At 37.0% G+C, this 27,094-nt stretch overlaps 2 protein-coding genes and 1 pseudogene across 3 annotated transcripts; 2 read left to right on the top strand and 1 right to left on the bottom strand.

Moving 5' to 3' along the window:
* Positions 1–570: 570 nt before the first annotated feature.
* On the bottom strand, positions 571–3,971 carry LOC143596159 (putative serine/threonine-protein kinase WNK9). The gene is made up of 7 exons (XM_077075006.1): positions 3,844–3,971; positions 3,721–3,758; positions 3,423–3,650; positions 2,503–2,723; positions 2,249–2,406; positions 1,761–2,184; positions 571–1,210 (listed from the first exon to the last, which is right to left on the bottom strand). Exons 1-7 carry the CDS (start codon positions 3,916–3,918, stop codon positions 573–575), a joined length of 1,782 nt encoding a protein of 593 aa, XP_076931121.1. The 5' UTR covers positions 3,919–3,971; the 3' UTR covers positions 571–572.
* A 1,305-nt stretch (positions 3,972–5,276) lies between these two features.
* On the top strand, positions 5,277–15,710 carry LOC143596154 (disease resistance protein RPV1-like; annotated as a pseudogene). The gene is made up of 9 exons (XR_013146656.1): positions 5,277–5,774; positions 6,947–8,033; positions 8,122–8,472; positions 8,566–9,011; positions 10,838–10,849; positions 14,648–14,894; positions 14,985–15,483; positions 15,556–15,616; positions 15,692–15,710. The product of XR_013146656.1 is annotated as a disease resistance protein RPV1-like (transcript).
* A 3,627-nt stretch (positions 15,711–19,337) lies between these two features.
* LOC143596158 (uncharacterized) lies at positions 19,338–25,774 on the top strand. The gene is made up of 7 exons (XM_077075005.1): positions 19,338–21,146; positions 23,858–23,978; positions 24,102–24,193; positions 24,299–24,549; positions 24,729–24,815; positions 24,937–25,036; positions 25,232–25,774. Exons 1-7 carry the CDS (start codon positions 19,338–19,340, stop codon positions 25,772–25,774), a joined length of 3,003 nt encoding a protein of 1,000 aa, XP_076931120.1.
* The last annotated feature ends 1,320 nt before the right edge of the window (positions 25,775–27,094 follow it).

Genomic DNA, 27,094 nt, shown 5'->3' with positions numbered 1-27,094 from the left:
ATCACATCTCTATTTTTTATAAATTTTGTATCTAGGCCATGTGTTATGGGACGTTAATGTTCATTTCACATAGTTCAACTCACACCTTTCATAACACATAACTTTATCTACAGTATAAAATAACCTTGGTAAAAGAAAATATATTTATACAACTTTATTAAACACCAACATATTTATTGCCGCTATCAAACATCGAGTGTAAAACACATGAACTCCAACCCAAATCACGTAATTTGTGTAAACAAGTCAAACAGGTTGATGAGCTGTAAACAAGTTATAGTAATTCGGTTAAGCCGATCACAGATTGGTTGATAGGTAGACCTTTTAAAAAAATATTAAACTTATTCTGATTTTAAATGATTAAAGAGCTAAACACGACCAAGACCGGTCTAATTAAACTGGTCAGCGTAAGCACGTCAGATTAGACAAGAAACCTCAAAACATGACGATTTTTGTTTCAGATAGTGGCGTGTCTCGAGCCAGGAAAAAATTTCGGTAGCATAGTTAATAAATAAGGTTATAAATAGTTTATAAAGAAAAGAATATTGCTAAAAAATTAGTTAGGAAGAATTTCAAACATCAATGGCATCAACAGGAAGGGAAGTAGCCCTATGAAGATGTTTAGGAAGCAAGTCCCTATAACCACTAAATGACTCATTTTCATCTTTTATACATGTCCCTCTATCCAAACTTATATTATTAAAACCACGATACGAATGCGATGTAATTTCTAGTTGTTGATCTCTAAGTTCCATCTGATGCTTAGCTCTGAGCCACCTTAATTCCCGCTGAACCTCGTTTTCATAATCATCACACGCTTCCGGTTGGTGCAATTCCGGTTCAGGTGGATCTGGTTCCAACCATGTATCAGAATAGTGCAAGTCATCCGACTGACTCGAGACCACTGGTGCACCATCTGTCACACATTGCTCAGAAACATCAACCTGATATGTTATTTCTTCAAACCGGCCATGAACTGATGCTGACTCGTGTCTTGAACCGTTGACTGTATCTGACTGATGGTTTTCTGGTAATAAGTTTAATCCTGTTTGCCATTCGGACACCAAGCACATGATTTCACCGTTGATCATGTCAGCTATCTTGTGCACATTTTGATTCGCAATGTCCAGGTCAGCAACCATTTCGTTTGCAACGTCAAAAGCTGTATCGGCTTCAATGTCAAACCGAAAATAAATGTTGCGAACTCGGCCTATAATGTTTATTCATTGAAAATAGTTGAATAAGTTAGTTAAATTGAAAATTGATGATAGAGGTGCAAAAAGAAGGGGTCGGGTAACCAATTTGGGTCAAAAGTCAAAACGGGTCGGGTTGAGTTGACCCAGCAAACAACTTTTTACCCTAAAATCTTATTTCTTAGTAAATAATTAATGTGTATAATATTATGACGAAACCATATCATGACAAGAAAAAGGTTTAACTTTTGAATAAAACAATTTAGGAAGTTGTGTAAACCAGATTCTAGAAATCCACCTTTTGACTTACTTTGATTCACAAGTCGGGTCGGGCCAAACCACAAACATGTGTTTTCTACTTTTTAGAATCTTCTCACAAAACTAAGGTTTAGCCTTTAAGTATATTATTAGAATAATATACTTGAATGCGTTAAAAATATATTTTGGGCGAGTTTCAACCAGATTGACTCATCTGGCATATTATCTTTTAGCTAAATTTTAACTTGACCCGTTTTGAAGTCAAATATAAACAAGTTGAGAAAAACAGTCCCCCGAAAAAGCGGATACCTTCTTTATCTGCAATTCGTAGCTTCAGCACAATATCATCATCTTCGTTTCTCCTGCCTTTGATAGAAATGTTAACTTCACCAAGATGGTCAACTTCTTGACTTGTAACCAGTCCATTTTCAGGTGTTTCAAATCCACCGTGTTGATTATCCAACTCGGTTTCCCATTCATAACCAAACTCATGTAAATCATTGTCAACAAGATAACCATTACTATGATGCTGATTACTATTGAGATCGATTCCATTAAACTCTCTACAATAATCGATTGATCTCAAATCATACTCATAATCATCAGGTTGAAGAAACGGGTCTTTAAGTAGCTCTATTGCTGACTGTCTCTCAGAAACCGAAACAAGACATTTTTCAATAAATCGTCTCACTTCAGGATCCTTAACTTTGTAGAAAGCATCGGGCTTTTTCCCCTATTTATGACAAAATAATTTAAATAAGAGTTCGATAAATGAAATAGAAGATCAAAGCTCATACCGAAGTAACTTTCTTGTAGATTTGAGCAGGATGAGTGCATTCACTATAAGGATATTCAAAAGTAATCATTTCCAAAATACACATTCCAAATGCATATATATCGACCAGTTCATTATACTCCTCGGCATAAACCTCCGGAGCCATGAATTCCGGTGTTCCTGATAAGAAACAAGATCATCCACCATTATTATTATGCACTATGAACCAAGATCGTCTTTAACTTCAAGTGTTTGCAATGGCAATAATCGACTAACCAACGCAGCGAGCAGCATGAGATTTATGGAGGATAGCTGCAAGCCCCAAATCACCAATCTTAACCTCTCCTTGATTACCATTAATAAATATATTATCACATTTAAGATCTCTGTGAATCACAGGTGGATCAAGGCTGTGAAGATACACCAAACCTTTCAAGATCTGCCTACACCAGTGCTTGATTGCATTCATATTAACCTTTTTGTGCTTTTGCCTATACCTAAACCAATCACCAATAAATACATTCAAATTCTCATCAATCAGCTATTCACAGTTTGTTAGGGGTGTGCATGACACCAAAAGAACCGTTCAAAAACCAAAAAAACCGAAAAACCAAATCGTAAAAACCAAACTGAAACAAAAGCCAACGTTTTGGTTCTATAATTCTATAAAAATCAAACTTACAGTTTGGTTTTGGCTTTGCATGTAATAAAATCCGAAAAAAACCGAAACGTAACAAGAACCGACGATCTGGTTTTATATTTCTATAAAAACTAAACTTACGGTTCGGTTTTGGTTTTGCATACAATAAAAACAGAAAAAAATCAAACCGAAACAAATTCTATAAAATCTGAATTCTGAAGTCCCGAACATACGATTCTGTTTAGGTTTTGCATGTAACAAAAACCGAAAAACCTGAACCAAATTTACAGGGTTTTTCTTGTTTTAAGTAATTTATAAGCATTTCATTGATATGTAACTCATATATTTTCACCCAAATGTATAATAATTAATCAGTTATTAATTAACAAAATGATTTCGGCCCAAATTCATTATTTTCTGCCAATTTTTTTTTCAGCCTAAAATCTTAAAAATTGAAGTTTCTGTTTTTGGTTCGGTTTTAACCCAAAACCGACCCACGCCAAACCGTGCACACCCCTACAACGATTTTGTAATCATTTGATGTAAACTAACTTACTGTCTAAGAGTGCCAGAAGTAAACATCTCAGTAACAAAATTAATATTCCTGTTATCAGTATCCACCCACCAAGTATAAAACTTCATGATATTATTATGTTTCAACGTCTTCAACAGATGAATCTCACCATACAGCCTCTCAAGATCTTCTGGACTCTGCAAAAAATCATACAGCTTCACCTGATTCCACGCCACATCTATCCCATCGTACTCGTCAAAAGCCCTAAATCTGCAAAACCCCCAAATCACAATTCAAACCCTAAAAAACCCTAATTCGCAAAATTGAAGTGCTTGCTTACACTGTCTTTGAAGCTCCTTTGCCCAATATTTCATTATACTGGAACACGAATTGAAGTTCAATTGATGATATTGTTGATTAAAAATATGAAATTTATGGGAAATTAGGGTTTGTGAAGTGTTACCCGGCCGTATCTTCCGGTAGGATCTAGTTCAATGTACTCTGATTGATCTGATTCAGGGGGTTTATCATCGTTCATGCCTTGATGAAATGAAGATGATTGATTGATTGATTAATCTGGAGTTGATTGATATTATTAATAATATATATAATAATAAGCAGTGTAGATGAAATGGATTGATTGGAGGTCAGGTCATAATAATATTCTCGGTTTTATCAATTTTAGTGTTACCGAGGCATCTCATTTTATCTGTTTTGACCAGACACAATGATTTTATTTTTGGCCATTTTAGGCAATTACGAGGATAATCATGCATCTATACAAGTGTATTATACGGGTAGATGCTTGTTCGTATAAAGGACTAGGTGGCGTATACTATGCATTCATGTGCGTCTGTGCGGTCAAGTAACGTCAAACTAATACGGGGTTGATTAATAATGCAATGTGTTCATAAAGTCAGTCTAAAAGTAACATAAATATATAGAGATATCAAATTATCAATCAATCAAACAAATTACATAAATAATCATTTTGAGGTTAGTATCGTTGTATTGGCCTCTTAAACAACATGCAATCATGTATAGTTTGTAATTAGAAATCTCAAGATAAAGAAAGATCTATAATATAATGGCTAGGCAAGTTGTATAAATAGGTGATGATGGCACTAATTTTAGATTACCTCCCAAGTCAGCTTGTGTTAAGAGTGGCCTTTGCAAACATTACAAAGCTCCCTTGTAACTCTTTATTTCAAGCAATGGAAGTAACCGTAACATTTGTAAACAAGCCTTCCGATGATAATCACAACCTGGTCCAACCATTTTGGCTTAATTAGGTCGCACATCTAAGGCCATACGCGAGTTTAAAAGATAGCTCTGTAACATTTTGCTATGAGTGTAGTTTGGTGTTGATTAGTGAATTTATTTATGGAAGGTGTTACATGCAATGTATTGTAGTTAGTCTTATTTTTATGGTTTTCAATAAATTTGTTTAAAACGGTGTTCTATATCCAATAGAGTACCCTTTTTTTTATTATAAGCCACAACAAGTGGCAACCAAACAATGTCGGTACTGAGAGTTTTTAATGTAAAACACGTGTCGGTATCCTTTTGAGTATATCACAACTTTATATATTGGGTTTTAACTTTCGCTGTGATATCGAATGCCAGTACCGTAATAAAACGAGCCCACACCGACTGAATTTCCGCCTCAATGTGCGAAGAAAACTTTCTAGTTAATTTAATTGTTTAAATTTCTTAAAACCATTTTTATACTTGTTTTCAGCCGCCCATTCACCTAAAGTCAAACAGAATCTAATCAGAACTCTTGGATCATCAAACTCCAAGGTTGACATAGAGATTCAGAAGGTGCTGCCCGGTTAATACTTCACACTACTAGTTCGTACTGTTATCTCAATAGAGAGTCCATCCACCTTCATCCATGGCTTCGGGTTTCATTTATGATGTTTTTTTAAGTTTTCGAGGTGAAGATACCGGTACCACGTTTACCGATCACCTCTGTGCAGCTCTAACGCAAGCAGGAGTCCGCACTTTCAGGGACGATGATGCCATGGACCGAGGAAGACAGCTAGGACCAGAGCTGAAAAAGGCTATCCGTGATTCAGCAATTTCAATCATCGTCTTCTCAAGAAACTATGCATCTTCCAAGTGGTGTCTTGACGAGGTCTTAACCGTCATCCAAGAACAGGAGAACATATTCTCTAAGCATGAAGTCGTTCCTGTTTTCTACAAAGTGGATCCATCTGATGTCTGGAATCAAACAGGAAGCTTTGAAGAAGCATTTGGTGTGCATGACAAGATAATTGAGGCACAAACAGATCATCAGAAGAAGGCTGAATGGGTGGAGAAGGTGAAGGCGTGGAAAGATTCACTTAAAATAGCTGGAAGCTTGACAGGAATGGTATTAACTGCTGACGGGTATGCGTGCTTCCTCTTATTAGGCTTGGCAAAAAGAGCAAGTCGAGTCGTTTCATGAGTCAGAATACATTTTGATTTTTGAACATGCCAATTTAAAGCAGGTCTAATTTGGTACGGGTCAAAAAAAAGCCTGATCAAAATAGGTTTGGGTCAAATGGTTCTGACCAAAGTTGATTTGGGTCCAAATTTGTCAATTTAATTAAAGCAGACGACCAAAATCATCAAAAATATAATTAAAAACTTAACAGAATCTACATATCTAGCTTTCAGAAAAATAAATCTATCTTTCATTGTTCACAAAACCAAACCGATGAAAAATAACTTTTCCTTTTGGGTAGCAAAAAAAGTCAACCATTACACATAGTTTGACCTTCTGTTTTATAATTTACAACAGAATAAAAGGGCACAAAGTTCTCAATATTTTTAGTCACAAAAGCATTGAAAACAAGAAACAGTGCCTCTAAAAAGGATCCAAATCTAGACATTCAACACCTTATCCAGATTCCAAACCTATTTTAAAGAAATTAAAACTTTCAATCTTTAGCATCAAAAAACCATAAACACGGTTTTACCAACACAGAAAAGATAGGTACCGTTGTCACATTGTGGTGTATGCCCTGCCCCAATCTGACCGGTTCGTTCTTTTTCCTTGCCCGCTGTCACCCGTTCTAAAACTTTTATATTTTCATTTTGCCCAGTGTGACCTGTTCTAAAGTTTATATCTAACCCAAAATAACCCGTGACCATAAATTAGAAGCCCAGATTAACCGATGGCTTAGCATTTGGGCCAGGATTGCCCCTTCTGCCCCTTATCATGAAATACTAGAAATAACGAAATCATTAAAGATATATATTTATAGTCACAGGAAACCAAATCCACAGTTTCAGATGTTCTACAAGAATTATCTTTCATCTACAGATATTATGTTCAGAACTGAAAATCGGTGATTTCAGTTCAGTATGAATAATACAATAATATGCCTAATTCGAGAGGCACTACTCTCCAGTTACAATGATAATAGCTATAATTCAAGGCAAAGAAAAAGACATGACCCGAGGCCTTTGACTCCCCAAATCCAGCCCTTGACTCCGACTTTCTCTCCATTGGATACTTATCAAATTATCATTAACACAAATCACAAGACACTAACTGCTGAACTTGATCTTTGAAGGCACGAGGCCAGATTCATAGGTAACATTGTCAGTATTATAAAAAAGAAACTCAACTACAAATTCTTGTACATTGAAGACAAACTAGTTGGAATAGAGTACGATGTTGCTAAGATCGAAACATGGTTACAAGATCCATCACCTGACGCGGTTATCCTTTTTATTCACGGGATGGGAGGCATTGGAAAAACAACCATAGCCAAATGCATCTATAACACAAATTGCGATGAGTATGATGGAAGTTGCTTTCTCGCAAACATTCAACACAATGGATTGCTACGTTTGCAAAGTCAGCTTCTCTCCGAAATATTAAGGAGTGACAAGGAAGAAGTTATATGGAATCTTGATGAGGGAACTGTGAAGATTACAAATGCCTTATGCAATAAAAAAGTACTTCTCGTCCTAGATGATATCTCAACAAGACAACAATTAACAACACTACTTGGGCTACAAAAGTTTCATCCTGGAAGTAAAGTGATCATTACAACTAGGCACAAATGGTTGCTAACTTTTTTTGAACTAAATCCAAAGGTCCATACTATAAGAGTGTTAGGTCCGCGTGACTCAACTAAGCTCTTTAGTTTGTACGCCTTTCATGGAGATAACCCTATTAAACCCTATATTGCCCAATCAAAACTTGTAGTTGATCGTTGCAGAGGGCATCCCTTGGCTTTTAAAGTATTGGGCTCTTTTCTAAAAGGAAAGACCATCGATGTGTGGGAAGATGCAATGCGCAAACTAGAAGCAATTCCTAATCCCGAGGTCCAAAAACTTCTACAATTGAGCTATGACTCTCGTGAAGATACCAATGATAAAGAGTTATTCCTACATATTGCTTGTTTTTTTGTGGGTGAGCATAAAGAATTCATTGTGAAATTGTCAGCCGAATGCGATCTGTACCCTATAGTTGGGATCCAAAATCTAATGGACAGATGTCTACTTTACATTGAATATGGGAGAGTGATGATGCATCAATTAATCAAGGAGATGGGTCAAGAAGTTGTTCGCCAAGAATCACCAAAGGATCCCGGAAAAGGAAGTAGATTGTGGAACTATCAAGATTCATTTAATGTATTGAAAGAAAATGGAGTAAGCAATGCACATTTAATTTCAATATATTTACTTAATTTGTTGTGCATGTTAAACCATAGCTTACCTTTTTAAATTTATTAATTAGGGTACAAGGAAGGTGGAGGGACTTGCTCTTGATATGCAAAGGATCAAAGGAATTAATTCAACTTCAATTGTAAAGATAGACCGTGGAATGAAGCGTAGTTATGAAGATTTTAGTGGTCAGAATAAAGAAAATTTCAAGATAGGAGCAATAAAAAAGATGAAGAACCTGATGCTACTTCAACTTGACTATGCAACCTTTTCTGGAAGCTACAGAAAATTGCCCAAAAAGTTGCGATTTCTCCGTTGGCATGGGTTTCCTTTAAATTTCATACCAAGTAATGTACCTCTACACAAGTTGGTTGTTCTTGACTTGCGTTATAACAAGTTAAAACAAGTTTGGGATGGGTTCAAGGTACACATTTCTAGTGTCATCTTTCCCAGTTGAGTATTAATTATAAACTTATTTTGTTAAATGGGTCCATTTAAAAGTATTTATATGTCACAGATGGTGGGATCCCTAAAAATCCTTGATCTAAGTTATTCTGTGAAGCTTATTAAAACCCCTGATTTTGGCTGACTCCCTAGCTTGGAGAGTTTACTCCTTAAAGGATGCTTACGTTTGACTAGGGTTTCTAAATCCATATGGTACCTCCAAAGACTAGTGTTGTTAGATATAAGTGGTTGTAGAAGTTTGAACGATATTCCTTGCTTGCCAAGATCTCTTGAATCACTTCAAATGTATGGGTGCTCAAACCTTGGATGTGTGGGGCAAGTTCAATGCTTGAACTCATGTTCTCTTTTGGTGAAAATTAATATCTCAGCATGCAATCTTTATGATAATTCTTTCCCAAAGGATTGGAGTAACCTCTTCTCATTGAAGTGGTTAGATATAAGCAGCAATCATTTAACTTCATTACCAGGTTGTATCAAAAGTTTACCAACCCTTGAACTGTTGGGTTCTATACGGGTGTAGCCCCGGCCCGTCTTGGGCTGGGCAGTTGAAGACTTGAAGGGTTGAATGGGCTGGCCAACCACTCAACTTTAGTGGCCCGTTTACTTTATTTATTGTAACTTGTGGAGAAAGAAATAAACCCTAGATGCCTCCCTATATAAACCATATTGTATCATGTATTTTTGTGAGCACCTCAATAAAAGTAGAGACCCTGTTCGTTGTCCGTGGACGTAGGTTACACACCATGACCGAACCACGTAAATCCTGGCTTCATACCTTACTGCTTTACGATTTATTATTATTGTTTTGTGTGTTGCTTTGGAATTGTAATTGTGCACCAACTATTATTATATTTGCAATCAAGACTTATGTTTTGCAATTAGAATTCTGTGTTGTTTTTAGCCATTGCGACGTCACCACTAATAATATTATTATTAGTGTATCGTGATTAGAAGTCAACTCAGCCATTCCAAATTGCTATTACGGTTCGAAACAGAAGCAGGCCGCTGCTAGTGATTATTGCTGCCGGCAGCTTGTTTCAGGTTTTGATTTCGGTTTTGTTTTGGGTTATTAATTTCTGTTTACTTCTCGTCTATTCTGCTGCACGTTATATTCGTTTTAGAAATCAATTAGAAATACCGTTAAGTTCTTAAGGCCCGAGCCGTTGTATTGTATTGATTTATGTCGCCCTATCCGACTCCTTTCGGGTCAGCCGCGAACACGTAATACCTAACAAGTGGTATCAGAGCCAGTGTTGGCTCTCACTCTTTGATCTCCGGTATTATGGCTGATGAGGGTAAAACGAAAATCGAGAAGTTTGATGGACAAAACTTTGGATGGTGGAAGATGCAAATCACGGATTTGCTGATACAGAAGGATTTGGATGTGGCTTTGGAGGAACCGCCTGAGAAGATTATAGATGAGTGGAAAGCTATTGACAAGAAGGCGAAGTCAACGATTAGGCTTGCCTTGTCTATGAACGTGGCGTACAACATCTTAGACGAAACCATGGCGCGTGGAATCATGGTGGCGTTGTCAAACATGTATGAGAAACCATCGTCTGCAAATAAGGTGTTCCTAATCCGGAGTTGGTTAACACACGCATGAAAGAGGGAGGTTCTGTTACCGAACATATATACACCTTCAATTCTCACCTGAGACGTTTATCATCGGTGAAGTTCAAGATTGATGATGAATTGCAAGCTTGCATACTTTTATCTTCATTACCTGACAGTTGGTTAGGAACAATCACTGCAGTCATCAGTTCAGTTGGATCGGATCCTTTGACTTTTAACAAAGTTCGTGACTCAATTTTGAATGAAGATTCTAGAAGGAGGAATAATGGAGAATCATCAAGCACTTTGCTAAGTGCTGAAGGTAAAGGGCGGAGCAAGAACAGAGGAGGCAACAGGGGTAGATCAAAATCCAGAAAAAGAAGCAAGTCTAGGCCAAGAAAAGATATTACTTGTTGGAATTGCCAGGAGAATGGGCATTTCAGAAGTCAGTGTACTAACCCTCCGGCACCTCAACAGAAAAAGGAAGTAAATTCTACTTCGGAAGTAAATGCTACTTCAAAAGAAGTTTCAGATGATGAAGCCCTAGTCTGCTGTGTTGAGAACACAGTTGAGTCTTGGATCATGGACTCCGGAGCGTCTTTCCATCCTACGTTTAGCACAAAGAGCCTGAAGAATATCAGAACATGAAACTTTGGAAAAGTTCGTTTGGCGAATGATGAGGCTCTAGACATTACCGGGATGGGGGATATCGATTTGAAGACTCCTTTAGGAACTACATGGACTTTGAAAGATGTCAGAATAATTCCTAGGTTAAGGAAGAGGTTGATTTCTATTGGGCAACTTGACGATCAAGGTTATGGTGTTACTTTCGGAGGAGGGCAATGGAAGGTCATAAAGGGTAACTTGGTAATTGCTCGTGGGAAGAAAAAGGGTATGTTGTACATGGCAGAAATCTCAGCGGGAGAGGTAAATTCAGTGGCTAGTGGACCGAGTCCATCGTGTTTGTGGTATCAACGACTCGGTCACATGAGTGAGAAAGGTTTGAAGATACTGGCAGAGAAAGGAAAATTCCCTAATTTGAAAAAGGTGGAACTTGATACAGGGTTCTGTGAACCTTGTGTGCTCGGCAAGAAGAAACGGGTCACCTTTGTAAAATTAGGAAAAACAATTAAGGCAGAGAAGCTTGAGCTTGTTCATACTGATGTGTATGGACCAACATCAGTATCATCATTAGGAGGCTCCAACTACTACGTCACTTTCATTGATGATTCTACACGGAAGCTATGGATCTATTTTCTCAAAAACAAGTTCGAGGTATTTGATGTTTTCAAGAAATGGAAGGCAGCCATGGAGACGGAAACGAATCTGAAAGTGAAGTGTTTAAATCTGACAATGGCGGGGAGTACATCAGCAGGGAATTCGTTAACTACTGTGCTGAGAGGGGTATAAAGATGATTAATACCGTTCCAGGTACGCCACAGCAGAATGGAGTAGCTGAAAGAATTAATAGAACACTGAATAAAAGAGCTAGAGCAATAAGGTTAAATGCAGGGCTCCCAAAGACCTTCTGGGCAGATGCAGTCAACACTGCTGCATATCTTATAAATAGAGGACCGTCAGTTCCTATTGGATTCAGAATTCCAGAGGAAGTATGGAGTGGAAAAGAGGTCACATTCAAACATCTTAAAGTGTTCGGTTATGATGCTTACGTTGGGATAAAAGACACCGAGAGGGACAAGCTTTACCCTAAGGCGAAGAAGTGTACTTTTATAGGCTATGGTGACGCGAAGATGGGCTTTAGGCTTTGGGATCCAGAGGTCAGAAAAGTATGCAGGGCTCGTGATCCGGTGTTTAATGAAGCATGACTTTACAAAGATAGAAAGTCATTCACACAAGAAGTTGATAAAGAACATGTAGAGTTTGAAAATACAAGTGAGAAGGCTGATAGTCAGAGTTCAGAAACATCAGAAGAGGTTGAGGAAGAAAATGCAGATGAATTTGAGGATTTCTCTGACAGTGGGAGTTCAGAGTCTAATACTGAACAGTCTCCACTGGAACAAGAAATGGTTACACCTCAGCTAGAGGTTAGGAGGTCTTCCATAACCATTAGACCTCCTAAGAGGTATTCCCCTTTTGTTAATTACCTTCTACTGACGGAGAACGGTGAACCACAGTGTTACTCTGAAGTAATGAGTTTGAAAGACTCGTCTCAGTGGGAGTGAGCTATGAGAGAAGAGATGGATTCATTGAACAAGAACAAGACTTGGGTTCTTACACCGCTTCCAGCCGGGAAGAAAGCTCTTCAGAATCGATGGGTATTCAGGATCAAGGATGAAAGTGATGATACGAAGAGATACAAAGCACGATTGGTAGTGAAAGGGTTCCAACAAAAGAATGGGGTTGATTATAATGAGATATTTTCTCTTGTGGTAAAAATGACTACAATCAGACTAGTGCTTAGTATCGTGGCTGCAGAAAAGTTACATCTGGAGCAGCTGGATGTGAAGACAGCTTTTATGCATGGTGACCTTGAGGAGGATATCTACATGGCACAGCCAGAGGGGTTTCAAACAGTTGGTAAAGAAAACATGGTGTTCAAGTTAAGGAAGAGTCTTTATGGATTGAAGCAGGCGCCCAGGCAGTGGTATATCAAGTTTGATGATTTTATGGGCATGAATGGATACAAAAGATGTGAGATGGACCACTGCTGCTATCTCAAGAATTTCGATAGTTCCTATATCATTCTACTGCTGTATGTAGATGACATGCTGATTGCCGGTTTAGACATGTCAGAGATTAATAAGTTGAAGCGACAGATGTCTGAAGAATTTGAAATGAAATATTTAGGTCCAGCCAAGCAAATTCTTGGCATGAGCGTCACCAGAAACAAGAAGGACAGTTCTCTAACTTTATCTCAGGAGAAATACATCTGGAAAATTTTAGAGAAGTTCAACATGAGCGATGAGAAAACCACTACTCGAAGTACACCTATGGGTAGTCATATTAAACTTTCTAAGGATCAGTCTCCTAGTGCTGATGGAGAAAAGGCAGAGATGGTAAAGATTCCTTATGCATCTGCAGTGGCTAGTCTTATGTATGCAATGGTGTGCACGAGACCTGATATTGCTCACGTAGTGGGAGTTATTAGCAGGTTCATGTCAAATCCAGGGAAAGCACATTAGGAAGCAGTGAAGTGGCTGCTTAGGTACCTAAAGGGAACTTTAAAGATGGCCTTATGTTTTAAAGGCAAAGATGAAATTCTTAAAGGGTTTTCAGATGCTAACTTAGGTGGGTGCAAAGAGACTTATAAGGGTACTACGGGATATGTGTTCACTATGGGGGACACTGCAATCTGTTGGAAATCTAGACTGCAGAAGAGTGTGGCACTCTCAACCACAGAAGCTGAGTATATGGCAGCTGCTGAAGCGAGTAAGGAGCTTGTTTGGTTGAGGACTTTCTTAAAGGAATTAGGCAGGGAACAAACAGATTATCCGTTGTACTGTGATAATGAAAGTGCTGTGAAATTAGCCAAGAATCCTGTGTATCATGGGAAAACGAAGCACATTCATATGCGTTATCATTTCATTCAGGGTTTAGTCAGTGATTGGACTATTCGGTTGAACAACATTAGGGGAGACAGGAATCCGGCAGATATGTTTACCAAGGTTGTGACCTTGGACAAACTGAAGCTCTGTGTAGCTTCAGTTGGTCTCCAAGAATAGTGTTGAGGAGTTGGCGACGAACAGGTGGAAAACATGGTATATATTGAAGACTAAAGATTACTGGTACAGGTTGGTTTACATGTAGAGCAAGTGAAGACGTTCCGAGGCTCCAAGTGGGAGATTGTTGGGTTCTATACAGGTGTAGCCCCGGCCCGTCTTGGGTTGGGCAGTTGAAGACTTGAAGGGTTGAATGGGCTGGCCACCCACTCAACTTTAGTGGCCCGTTTACTTTATTTATTGTAACTTGTGGAGAAAGAAATAAACCCTAGATGTCTCCCTATATAAACCATATTGTATCATGTATTTTTGTGAGCACCTCAATAAAAGCAGAGACCTTGTTCGTTGTCCGTAGACGTAGGTTATACACCGTGACCGAACCACGTAAATCCCGTCTTCATACCTTACTGCTTTACGATTTATTATTATTGTTTTGCGTGTTGCTTTGGAATTGTAATTGTGCACGTGAACCTACTGCTCCACCAACTATTATTATATTTGCAATCAAGACTTGTGTTTTGCAATTAGAGTTTTGTGTTGTTTTTAGCCATCGCCAACGTCACCACTAATAATATTATTATTAGTGTATCGTGATTAGAAGTCAACTCAGCCATATCCAAATTGCTATTACGGTTCGAAACAGAAGCAGGCCGCTGCTAGTGATTATTGCCGCCGACAGCTTGTTTCAGGTTTTGATTTCGGTTTTGTTTTGGGTTATTAATTTCTGTTTACTTCTCGTTTATTCCGCTACACGTTATATTCGTTTTAGAAATCAATTAGAAATACCGTTAAGTTCTTAAGGCCCGAGCCGTTGTATTGTATTGATTTATGTCGCCCTATCCGACTCCTTTCGGGTCAGCCGCAAACACGTAATACCTAACATGAACGACTCGTGGCTAGTAATTGTTCACGTCTTCAGCCAGTTTTAGATGTCCCAAAATCCGTAACAGAGTTATTTATCAATGGGAATATGTCCTTGGAAATTGTGAAACCGGCACCAAATCCCTTAATGAACTTGTTCGCTCCTAATTGCGAAAACCTGCGTGAAGTCGAGGGTTGTTTTAAGCTTGAATCAATCAAAAACACTGACAAGAAAGTTATAAGATATCTTGGCTTAGAATCGACTTCAAAAGAGCACTCCATCAAAGTCAGTCTCTTACTCTTTATTGTCTGTGTTTTTCTTTTACCTGTTAATGTTATAAAAACTAAACTAACGAATGGTTTGTGCCAGGTACAGGTATCATATGAGTTTGGTATATTCAGTGCCAAATATATCATTTAGAGTTCCTTCACATCCTAAGGTGCAAGAATAAGCGGCCTGAGTGTGTGTTTCATCTCTACTTCATATTGTAGAACCTCAGAAATTGATGAGGTTGAAGTAAATAATAAGACCAAGGTCTTGGTATGGATATACACTCCAGCACTAGGTGTAACGTGTAAAAGAATGAGCAAGTTTAGTTATGTTTGGTTAAGTCTTTGGCGAACTGGCAATTTACTGGATGTTGGGGACGAAATTGATGTAAGCATTAGGCTGCATGGCAATGATGATGATAATGATGATGATGCAGTAGTAGAGGAGTGTTGTGTTAACTTCGTGTACGATGATGATGAAAAAATGGACGACACTCCTGCTGTTTTCTTCAATCACATTTCATGGGCTGACAGAATGCGAGTAGAGGTATCGGATTATGCTCATAGCGGGAAAACATATTGCTTTAATACCAGTGATATTTGCGGTGAGCTCCTAAATTGTTTAACTAATTTTAACAGAGTTGCCGAGATAACCTATTTGCTGTTGTTATGGTTAGATTCAACTGTGGATTGGTGGGGCCAAAAAGCGGGGCGGACATTCAGAAGCAATCTTGCAAGGTATGTTTTGTTAAGTTCCTTCGCATGCATCTGCTTGATGATGTTTATTTACCTTGTTATGTTGCGTAAATGCAGGAAATTAGTTGAGATTTAAAGAATAAAACATCAACCACTATTATAAGTTGTGACTATCTGATTCACTTACAGTTACCTATCACAGTCATGGCTTTGTATAAATACTTACATTTGTATATTGTATGTGAAGAGGTAGGTCCCAGCAGAGCCCAGTTGGACCCGCAAGACTCACCTTGAATAGGGACGTATGCGCAATGACCAACTGCTCCAGCAGGACCCACCATGCTCAGAGAACCTTACGCGCAGTACGCCAGCTGTACCCGCAGGGAAAGCCTCCCAATGGTGAAGTACCCCGCCTGTTCCCGCAGCTGCGGATACAAGCCATCAGGGAAGGCTACCCGCACTAACAGCAAGGCTACACGCACAAGGCATTCGCTACTTCAGTAGTCACATGAAGGAATGAGCAAGGCGGGAATACTCCCGCCTAAATGAGCCAGTCCGTATGCTTCTGGAAGGTCTTTCGTACTATACCTACTAAGGTATGGGCGGAACAGACAATTTGACCAGAGCAGCCCATGAACCAATCACAGGGTGACAGCTCACCGACAACAATACGAGGAGGAGCACCCTCTAGTACTGTTTGTCACTATTAGCCGCTGCCTACTCACCAACCCTTACGATGGGACGTGCGCAGCCTACAGTTGGTGGAACAGTGCGTAGCCGGCAGTAAAGGAACAGTATATAGCCGACCTTGTTACTGTTGGCCGTAGCCTATCCACCAACCAGCATGGCCTGTGCGTGGTCCACTGTTGGTAGAACAGGAATACTATTCAGCCGGCTGTACCTTCTAGGAAACCTACCTTCGGTTATAAATACTCCAACACCTTGGAATGGTAAGGACATCATCTGATATCTCAATCTTATCTAGCAATCTCTTAATATACACTTATATTCAGAGCAATCTAGTCTGATTCTCACGCCGGAGGGTGGTCACAAGGAGGAACCCCCCCCCCTTCTCAGTGACGAGCTTACGGTGTCTGTTTTGCAGGTCCCTTGAAGAACAACCTTCTCTGCTGGACCTCATCCTCGTGGGAAACATTACTTAAACCCCAGATTATCTATAATCTGCCCAGGGTTCACCTAGTGTTTCTTCAGTACGTCACATGAATTAAACATAAGTTAATTTTTATGCTTACTTTATTATTGACTTGACTTATTGTGTACATCTCTCTCTCTCTCTTGTTTGTATTAATTTTAATAAAGTATTAGGATATAACTCATTAAGATAGTGTTTTACAAATGGTAAATTTTTTATGTACCACTTCAATAAAAACATTGAAATTTGAGCATTCTACTCTTATTTTTTTTAACTTCAAAATTTCACATTTACACATTTTTTAACCTTAAAATTACATATATAAAATAAATATTATTTTTCTCAATATATTATGTTTAGTTATTTCGTTCAAAACATATCATTTCCCTTTGTATTATTTTACTTTAGTTTTAGATTGTCATCTTCAACCATGATTATTTTTCTCTCCTTAGAATTGGAAACCGAGATTGAGGTGAATAACGAATCCAAGCAGCTGTAGATGATTAACATGATGTTTGTTGGAAATTTGCAAGCTTTCCTATAAGGCTATAACAAATCGATTTTGATTGCCTCCATATAATTGAAATCGTGGTTCGAGTTTATTACATTAAGACTTAGGACAAAATTGGTTGGGAGAATTAATTAGTACTGGGGGGTGATTGTATATTTTGTATGCTATGTTGCATAGATTACCTCTAATGTTCTTTTGTGAGTTCAACTTAGGTTGAAGAGATTAATTCAAAAAAGTAAATTATTATAAAGTACTAGGTTACTATGAGAAGGCATCCCTTGTATTTTACGATTTTAGTTATATTTGGGAGGGTTACTTAAAGAACTAGGGTGAGTTTTGAGAACTCATCAAAAACCATCAATTTTCTTTTTTTTTTTCATATGCATTATAGATAAAAAATAAAAAAAAATTTATGTAAGCCATCTTGGATCCGATGATTACATATGTAATTTTTACTATTCATATTTTTGCAATTACAGTTACACATAGTAAAATATCGAATTACGTATATTCTTTTGTTTTCATATATATCATGAGGCAGTTGGACCATATTTATTGTGCTTAGACATTAGACTGTGAGACTTTTGCCAAGTAATTTTGAAAAACGTTAGTAGACATTTTGAATGTTTTTTTAGTGTAGAGCAGAATTTGGAAAGAGAGTGAATAAGTTATGTTTGAATGTATGGCCATATTTTTAAAATATTCGCTTATTTATAAAACATCCCTTACTAAGATCTTGATGCTTTCAAGATACTAATGAACAAGTTAAAAGTATACAAGCTATCAAATATTAACACTAAAAATATATGATGGTTTGGTTTGAATGTTAACAATTACATCCATTCATTAATAATATCTCATAAAAAGTTTGTATCTGCAAACATTGTCTCCCTGAGCATATAAATATCACATTTACAACTTCTCACTAACAAGATATGGTATCCAATTCTCGTCCAACTAATCATGGTAATGCTCACCAATATATTTTCTTACTATTATAAGCATTCACATCAGCTTCTCTATATCCATGTTTATCTCTAACATATATAGATTTTCTAAAGTTTGCATCTCCAGCAGGTTCTATGTCTCTATTTCTATCATTAATAGTAATACTGTAATGTACTATTCATCACCTCTATAAATATTGTGAGTGTATAGGAAAGAGAAAAGTAAAATAGAATAAGTATTCGTGAGTAAGCAAAAAATAGAGATAATAAAATTTAGAGATAAATCTTAAAAAAACGTGATATTCAGTTAAATTAATAATGGGAGTACCACTTACAAGTTTCCTAGTATTGATTGGGCATGATCAAAATAATGAAAAAATATTAAATAAAATATATACAACATGATAAATGCCCGTAAAAGCTGCATTTGGCCTAGTTAGACAACGAGGTCACATCGGGACACGCGACTAAATACGGTGTGATGGGGCTAGGCTAATAAAAAATCTTTTTTTTTTCTTTTTTAGTTTTAATTTGATTTTATATGTATTAGTCTTTTGTTACTTCAGCGAGATCCGTACACCACATTTTACGTGAAGTTCATATAACGACACGCCTTCTCTTTTATTATAACGTTTTGGTTTGTAAACCGACTCGCAGTGTTAAAATCAAATGTCAAAAAGTATATATAGTCATAAATATAAAAATACACATTTAATATTCTAATCTTACTAAAACTACATATTTAACATTCGCAAGACCATGTAACGTCCTAATAAGCGCCAATCCTTCTCCCCACCAGCGTTTTGTACAAAACGCCCAGCCCACCCAAAACGCCTTTCATGACTTTTTAAGGCTTTTTCCCGCACCACAACCCCGTACAAATACACATGGACAGGAGAGACCACAGGGTTTTGGGTAATCCATGTATACATACATACATTAATAATAATAATAATAACTACAAACAGAAGCCCTAATTAGAACAGGCCACTGTCTTCCTTCCCGTCACCAAACTTCCGATCCAATTCTCGGTAAGATAACCTAATTTTCATCGCCCATCAATCACTTCCGATATTATTAATTTGTTGTCTCTCGTCTCTAGATCTGTAAAGTATAATTTGTATTCAATTCTTCGATCGAATTTGATTAGCGATGAAAGAAGTAGGGAGATCTGGTGTAGATCATCATCATCATCATATAGTAAAGAAGAAAAGCTCATCTGGGTGTTTGATTATTAAACGCAAACTACCTACTACTGATTCATCATCAATCAAACAGCCTGCTAAAAGACCTAGGACTGATTCTGACTCCAGTGATGATGACTTTACACAACACCCTTATGTTCAAAACCCTCTCGATTTCGCCTTTAGTAATGTCCCGGGTCGGGAATTTGAGGCCCGGAAAAAGGCGGGCGGTGGGTTAGGGTTTGGTGAACAAGATGTGTATCTTGAGAGGAAGAGTAGGAAGGATGTGTATGATTATGATAATAATCATAGGTTGAGTTCACATCATTCGCATTATTCGCTTTGGCAAGGCGGTGGTGATCGGATGGTTTCGGGAAGCGGGAGTAGTAGTGGTAGACGGGTTTATGATGGTAGGAATGCGGGTTTGGATGCGAAAAGTAGTAATAGATTCGATGCGCCGATTAGGTTGCAAGGGAAAAATGGCGTGTTGAAGGTGATGGTGAAGAAGCATAAGCCAATACCTGTTCCGTTTCAAGATTATGAACCGGAAGAGCCGAAAGAGTCTAGGCCGGTTTTGTATAAAAAGAAACAGTTGAATGTGTTGCGTAAAGATGATGGTCACTGGGATGTTTCTAATAAAAGTAAAGCGGTTATGAGCTCTTCGATGTACCCTGGTTCGAAAAAACATGTTTTATCTAAGAGTCGAGAGATAAGTGACAGTGATGCATCATTACCTGTGAAATTGGTTAAACGTGACAGTGTTTTGCGTACTAGCAATGAAAAGGTGGTTAAAAGTGAAAAGAGATTAACTCCGTTAAGCAATAATGTTGCTTCGGTTAAAGGTAAGGAAACCAAAGTGGTTAAACGTGGCAGCGGTACTGAAAAACAGTTATTAAGAGAGAAGATCAGGAGTATGCTTCTTAGTGCAGGGTGGACTATTGATTATAGACCAAGAAGGAACCGAGATTATCTTGATGCGGTTTATATAAACACTTCTGGAACTGCTTATTGGTCGATAATCAAAGCTTATGAGGCACTTCAAAAGGAAGGAACAGATCATTCGCAAGCTGGTGGTGAATTTACACCTTTACCTGTCGAGACACTTAGTAAATTAACGAGACAAACACGCAAGAAAATCGAGAGAGAAATGAAAAACAAGAGACAATATGAAGGCAAAGGTGAAGACAGTGGTGATGATGATGATTCAAATGATAATGATTCAATGGAAACGGTTAAAAAACAGAATTTTGGGATTAATTCAGTTCAGGGGCGTAAAAGTAATAAGTTCGGTAGATGTACTTTATTAATCCGAAACGGAGGGAAACAAACCGAAAGCGATCTGTTTGTTCCATATGCAGGAAAAAGAACACTGCTTTCTTGGTTAATTGATTCTGAAACGGTTCAAGCGGGTGAAAAGGTTCAATACATGAACCGTAAGAAGACACGGGCCATGCAAGAAGGGTGGATTACAAAAGAAGGAATTCATTGTGGTTGTTGTAGTAAAATATTAACGGTTTTGAAGTTTGAGCTTCATGCAGGAAGCAAACTTAGGCAGCCATTTTTGAACATTTTTGTGCAGTCGGGAAAATCTTTGACTCAGTGTTTAATGGATGCTTGGAATAAACAAGGGGAGTTAGAAAGGAAGGGGTTTCATGCTGTTGATATGGTCGGTGATGATCCTAATGATGACACGTGCGGCTTATGTGGCGATGGTGGTGATTTGATTTGTTGTGACGGGTGTCCATCAACCTTTCATCAGAGTTGCTTAGGCATACAGGTAATAAAATATTTTTTTTGACAGTTTACTGGATCTTTTGTGCAAAATAATTAGATAGATGACATATAGGGGTGTGCATTGGTCGGTTTGCGTGGGCTTTGAACTTTTTGGCTTAAAACCAAACCAAAAACCAAAAGTTAGTTTTTTGGGTTTTTGAAAATCTTTCGGTTTATTTGGTTTTAGGTTCTCATAATGTGTTCCGTTTAGTTTTAGTTTTTTAGCTATACCATTGGATTTGAAAAATATTGGGCCGAAAAAGAATTTGGGCTTGAAGCATTTGGCCTAACTTTTTTTTCTTTTTTTCTTTTGTTAATTAACGATTAATTGCTTATTACACATTTGGACCTAAAGTTTCTTTGGCTACATTTGTTAAGTTCTTATAAATGACTTAAAATCGGGTTTTCCGGCTGTTTTTGGTTCGGTTTTGTTTTTTTTTCTGTTGTACCATTTCGGCTTGCAAGTATTGGGCCAACAAGATGAGGGTCTGAAAGTTTGGGCCAAAAGAGAGGGGGGGGGGGACTGAAAGGCTGGGCCAAAAAACTTAGGGCCTGAAATTTTGGGTCTAAGTTCTTTTTGTTAACGAGCAAGCTTACCCCCGCGATGCTGCGTGGTTTTATCGCCTCCAGTAGTACGCAAGTATTGCAGACGAACATGACTAACTTGTTATCATTAGAGATGTTGTGTCGCACGTGTTACCTATTGTGTAATATCGGCGTTTTTTTAATTTATTTTAATGCTTTATTGTATATTTTGACAAAAAAGTTAATGCTTTTATATATAAATTTAGTTTATAAAAAGTATTGTTCAGTAAGCAAATAAAAATTAAGTAAAGATTTGTTAAGTAAGAAAATCTATATAAATTTCTACCTTCCACAATATATCCTACTCATTTGGGAATACAATTACTCAAGAAAATGTTATAGGTTATGAGATACCCCTTCTAAAAGAATTGGTGTCCATTTGAGTTTATACGAAAAGGTGTGTCGTTCGCATGTCGATTGGTTTTTATAAGGAGAGTTTTGAAAATACTTGCGTATGAATTGGGATCATTGGATCTTGTGTGGTATGGAAATTTCATGCATAAATCAAATGAAGGAGAGTTCTATTTATAGGAAACCAAACACGCCGCCCTATCCATTGCATCCTTTCTTGAAAGGATATACTATTTCTCTTTATTAATAAAGTGAATTATTAGTTTAACTTTAATTGTTGCGTTGGTTCCATAATCTTTGTCGCTTCACTTTATTTAATAAACAAAATGAAATATTGTGAATTCATGCAAGCGGTTGTTGATTAAAGCGGTGGCTTTAATTTGGCGTAACGAAATAGTGCAACGTTTCACTTCCTGCACATGTGTATTTTTCAATTTTAATACAAACGTATATTATAATAATACTTAAAATTGAGAAATACACACGTGCAGTAAGTGAAACGTTGCATTAAGTTAAAAGCATCCGCTTTACTTAGCAACCGCTTGCATGAATTCACAATATTTCATTTTGTTTATTAAATAAAGTGAAGCGACAAAGATTATGGAACCAACGCAACGATTTAAGTTAAACTAATAATTCACTTTATTAATAAAAGAGAAACAACATATCCTTTTTGTAAAGGATGTAATGGTTCGGATGGGGTATTTGGTTTCCGATAGGACCCTCCATTTGATTTATGCATAGAATTTTCATACTTCACAAAATCCAATGATCTCAATTCACACACAAGTATTTTCAAAACTCTCTTTTTTATATAAATAGCAACCGACATGCGAACGACACCTTTTTGTATAAACTCAAATGGACACCAATTCTTTTAGAGGGGGTATCTCATAGCCTATAAATACAGTGCCTTTCATTTTTCACATCGAAAAATCAAACATGCATCTATAACATTTTCTTGAGTGATTGTATTCCCAAATGAGTAGGATATATTGTGGAAGTAAGGTAGATATTCTTAACAAATCTTTACTTAATTTTTATTTGCTTACGTAACAAAACTTTATTTAACTTTTATAACTAAATTTATATAGAAAAGCATTAAATTTTGTCAAAATATACAATAGAACATTAAAATAAGTTAAAAAATGTTGGTATTTGACAATAAGTAGCACGTGCGGCAGCCGTGTTTATGTACAATACTTGCGAATTATTGGAGGCGATAAATCCCTGCGGGTAAGCTTGCTCGTTGTATATATATTTACTTTTGAATATGGGGAAAGCACCATTTTACCTCTCAGTTCTTATTGGAAGTATTACGATGTTCAATTTATTAAGTTCTTAAAATTAGGTTTTTTCAATTTGGTTTGGATTTTGCAGTTTTGTTGATATCAAGACCGAAAAATCGGCTTTTTAAGAAACATGAAACCATACTGTTGGTTTTTTTACTGGATTCCGTTTTTTCGGTTTTGTGCACGCCCCTAGTAGGTTGGGTTGGCCTGAAACACTTTTTGCCTTTCAGATTTAATTTAAAGAATAACCAGTGTGTCATTATTACCGACATTTTTTATAAATAGAATGATTTAGGAGGCTTTATGCATTGAAAGTACACTTTTGGCGATATCTATTTGACCCGTTATAAATATCACCTGAATTAATTCAGTTGACACATTCATGAGTAAACGGGCCAAGCTTGCCACCTTTTAATTTTCGTGAATGAAATGTTCAAAGATTCCATCTTTCTTGATTGATCAGCTTCTTATTTTCCCATCATTTCAGATGCTTCCTCAAGGTGATTGGCACTGTCCAAACTGCTCGTGTAAATATTGTGAAACAGTCACTGAAGCTGCTGTTAAAACTGAAAGCACGCTTCTTGTGTGTCACATGTGTGAGAAAAAATGTAATGCTGCACTCTTGAGACTGTCTCCTAGTCTTTGTTTGTGTTCATCCTTTTCTAGTGAAAATTTCGACCCATTTCTTTATGCGTCATATGGGTCAAATAATAATATTTGGTTGGTTTCAGATCATAAATCATGCAGCATGGAGATGGATGACAAGAATCCTATCGATCCCACAGATCCAAACTTGTTTTTTTGTGACCACAAGTGCCTGCAGGTACTAAACTTCTTTCTTGTGTTCTGAGTTGGATACTGTTTTTTACTATTTTGACCTTTTACAACCTAAATGGGATAAAATTGTAATTATCTTGAAATTTTTCAGCTATACGACGACTTCCAGAAGCTTGTTGGGGTGAAACATGAACTAGATTCTGGGTTCTCATGGAGTTTTATTCATCGATCAGATGTATCAGCAGCAGCAGCAGATACTTGTTCATCCATAGAAATATCTCAGAAGGTGGAATGCAATTCTAAGCTAGCTGTTGCTCTTTCAGTCATAGACGAGTGCTTTATGCCTATTGCTGATAGGAGAAGCGGGCTCAACTTAATTCATAACGTTGTTTACAATTGTGGGTAAGTTATATTGCCCGTTTGCCTTGTTAGAGAAAAAACATAACCTGATGGTTTTTATTGGTTATTATTGTCGGTAGGATGCACAATTGGGCTTTTTAAATGCCATGACAAACTTGGAAAATAATTATTTGCATATTCTTTGTGGCGCCTAAATCATTAATTTTTTCAATATTTTTTAGGTCAAACTTCAACCGATTAAACTATAGTGGCTTCTTTACAGCTGTTTTGGAGAGGGCTGATGAAATAGTTTGTGCTGCATCCATCAGGTATGAATGACTAATGCGTTAAATATGAACTTGAAAACCGTATTATAAATAATCTAGATATTTTATTAGTGGTAGATTTATTAGGTTTGATATGCATTAATAATCTAGCTTTGTTGATCAGGATCCATGGGACCCAACTAGCAGAGATGCCATTTATTGGGACCCGCCATGTATACAGACGCCAAGGAATGTGCCGACGGTTGTTATCAGTTATTGAATCAGTAAGGAGAATCCTCTGTAGATTCTATATTCATTTCTCTACTTTAATTTGTTTAGCTTTTAAAATGTTTTGATAAATCGCAAAACCTTTACCTAATCCCACTTGTTAGCGGGGTATTGGTGGGGCCCGCGCATTTTCGTTAACGGGCACTCATGGTTATTAATAAGCATTTACTTATGTAATGTTTTTTTTTCAGGCATTGGCTTCTCTTCATATCGAGAAATTGATTATTCCTGCAATTGCTGAACACATGCATACATGGACTGATGTTTTTGGTTTCAAACCTCTTGAAGAATCCCACAAACAAGAAATGAGATCCATTAACATGTTGGTGTTTCCTGGAACCGATATGCTGCAAAAATCATTAGATAAGACAAATATTCAAATAAAAATATCAGAACCTGTTTCTCCTGTTGATAAGGAATTAAGTGAAAAAACGGGTCCAACAAATTCAGATTCCCATGATTCCACCCGTTCTGTTAAAAATGGCACTCCCATGGTACAATCTGATTTCATTGAAGCAGTGCAAGATGCCAGGCTGACTATTGACAAAACTGCTGATGCTGATTCTAACTCCGAAGTAGATGGATTTGCTGTGCCGATTTGCAATTTCGTTCCACTGCCAGAATCGGATTCCGTAGATGCAAAATGTGAAACCCGTGTGGAAGGATGTGTTTCCGAGAACCCTGGTTTACTTTCAGGAACAGAATCTGATACCATCATTAATATTACATCATAAGAGTCACTTATGTTGTTTTCCCGGATATTGTTTTTGAACCATAATGGTGATGCTGGCTGGTAAACTAAAGAGAAATATATATATTGAAGTTGCAGAGCCCTTTTGTGTGCAGAAGTTGAAATACTGAATTGGTTGATGAGATTTGAATTTGCGTTGTTGTATTATATCATTGATGTTACAATAAACCGTGTATTCTAAGCCATGAACCCTAAAATGCGTATAGGTTAAGAAGTTTTGTGCGGATCCCGGTTTTATGAAGAATTGAGGATATAAATTTGTGTTCAGTGTATATTCATCGTGTAACGAAGTGCATTGTTCAAACCATGTTTATCTTATTTGTAATGTGGCTGGCTATTGCTAACATGGTATGTGATTCATGATTTTTCAGTTGTATGTGTTTCATTACTTTTCAGTTTCTAAGACACCTAAATTTGCATTGAATGTTGAATAGATATTCTTGTTTTGTTAATACATTAAATTATATTAATATATTAAATATTAATAGTATATATTAGATTGAATTACTCAAGTAAGAATAGAAGATATTAAGTATTAAAATAGTTAAGTAATTGATAAAGGGTGAGTTGGTCATGTGATGTGATGTTACACGGGCGTATAGGCAGTGGCGGAGCCACATATAGCCAACCGGGTTCGTTCGAACCTAGTATTTTTGGTTTATATATAACTTATAGTATCGAGTTAACAAGCGAACATATTCTTTTTTGACGAACGAACCCAATATCTTTTCAAAAATATATATTCGAACCCATTGATTGTTATAAATTTAGTTAAAAATGATTATAGTAATGAATATTTTTTTCATAAAATATAGAAAACTATAAAAATTACTATCATTATAAACGGGTCAATAATACATATATAGATTATAAAAAAAAAGGCCAAACTTATTCATAGAGTGAGTCAATAAACCCAACCCAATTAAGATTCTTAAAGATAATACATGACTAAAAGCTAAACAAAAAATACAAAAACGACGGATCAGTTTATGTTTCTATCGAACATATGAGTACGACCCTCACCTCATCTCATCGCCTTTGGCAGTTCGCCTAAAGGCTTCAACAAACACCTCACAACCTCAACCCTCACCTGTCAGGCTTCAACCAGACAACGGTTGGCGGGCTCTTTTTTAATTATTATTTAATATGACTTTGTATTTTATTGAATGTTGGCGATGTATATTTGTTATAATAATGATATTGCATTTTATTTATCTTACTGAATGAGCGACCTAACCCGACCCAGTTGGGCCCGAAAACTTTTGACGCCGGAGAAATATCAAGCACAAAAAAATCTCAAACC

Source organism: Bidens hawaiensis, unplaced genomic scaffold (genome assembly GCF_021521415.1).
Source record: "Bidens hawaiensis isolate Kalapana, Puna unplaced genomic scaffold, B.hawaiensis_p1.1 tig00046119_1, whole genome shotgun sequence".
Lineage (NCBI taxonomy): Eukaryota > Viridiplantae > Streptophyta > Magnoliopsida > Asterales > Asteraceae > Bidens > Bidens hawaiensis.
This window is presented reverse-complemented; position numbering and strand designations above follow the sequence as displayed.

Bases quoted from the DNA above. Each gene is read 5' to 3' on its own strand.
- LOC143596159 (XM_077075006.1), bottom strand. From the start codon at position 3,918: ATGAACGATGATAAACCCCCTGAATCAGATCAATCAGAGTACATTGAA. The intron at 3,759-3,843 runs GTAACACTTCAC...TTCGTGTTCCAG, and splicing joins CTACCGGAAGATACGGCCGG to TATAATGAAATATTGGGCAA. The intron at 3,651-3,720 runs GTAAGCAAGCAC...GGGGTTTTGCAG, and splicing joins AAAGGAGCTTCAAAGACAGT to ATTTAGGGCTTTTGACGAGT.
- LOC143596158 (XM_077075005.1), top strand. From the start codon at position 19,338: ATGAAAGAAGTAGGGAGATCTGGTGTAGATCATCATCATCATCATATA. The intron at 21,147-23,857 runs GTAATAAAATAT...CCATCATTTCAG, and splicing joins AGAGTTGCTTAGGCATACAG to ATGCTTCCTCAAGGTGATTG. The intron at 24,194-24,298 runs GTACTAAACTTC...GAAATTTTTCAG, and splicing joins GTGACCACAAGTGCCTGCAG to CTATACGACGACTTCCAGAA.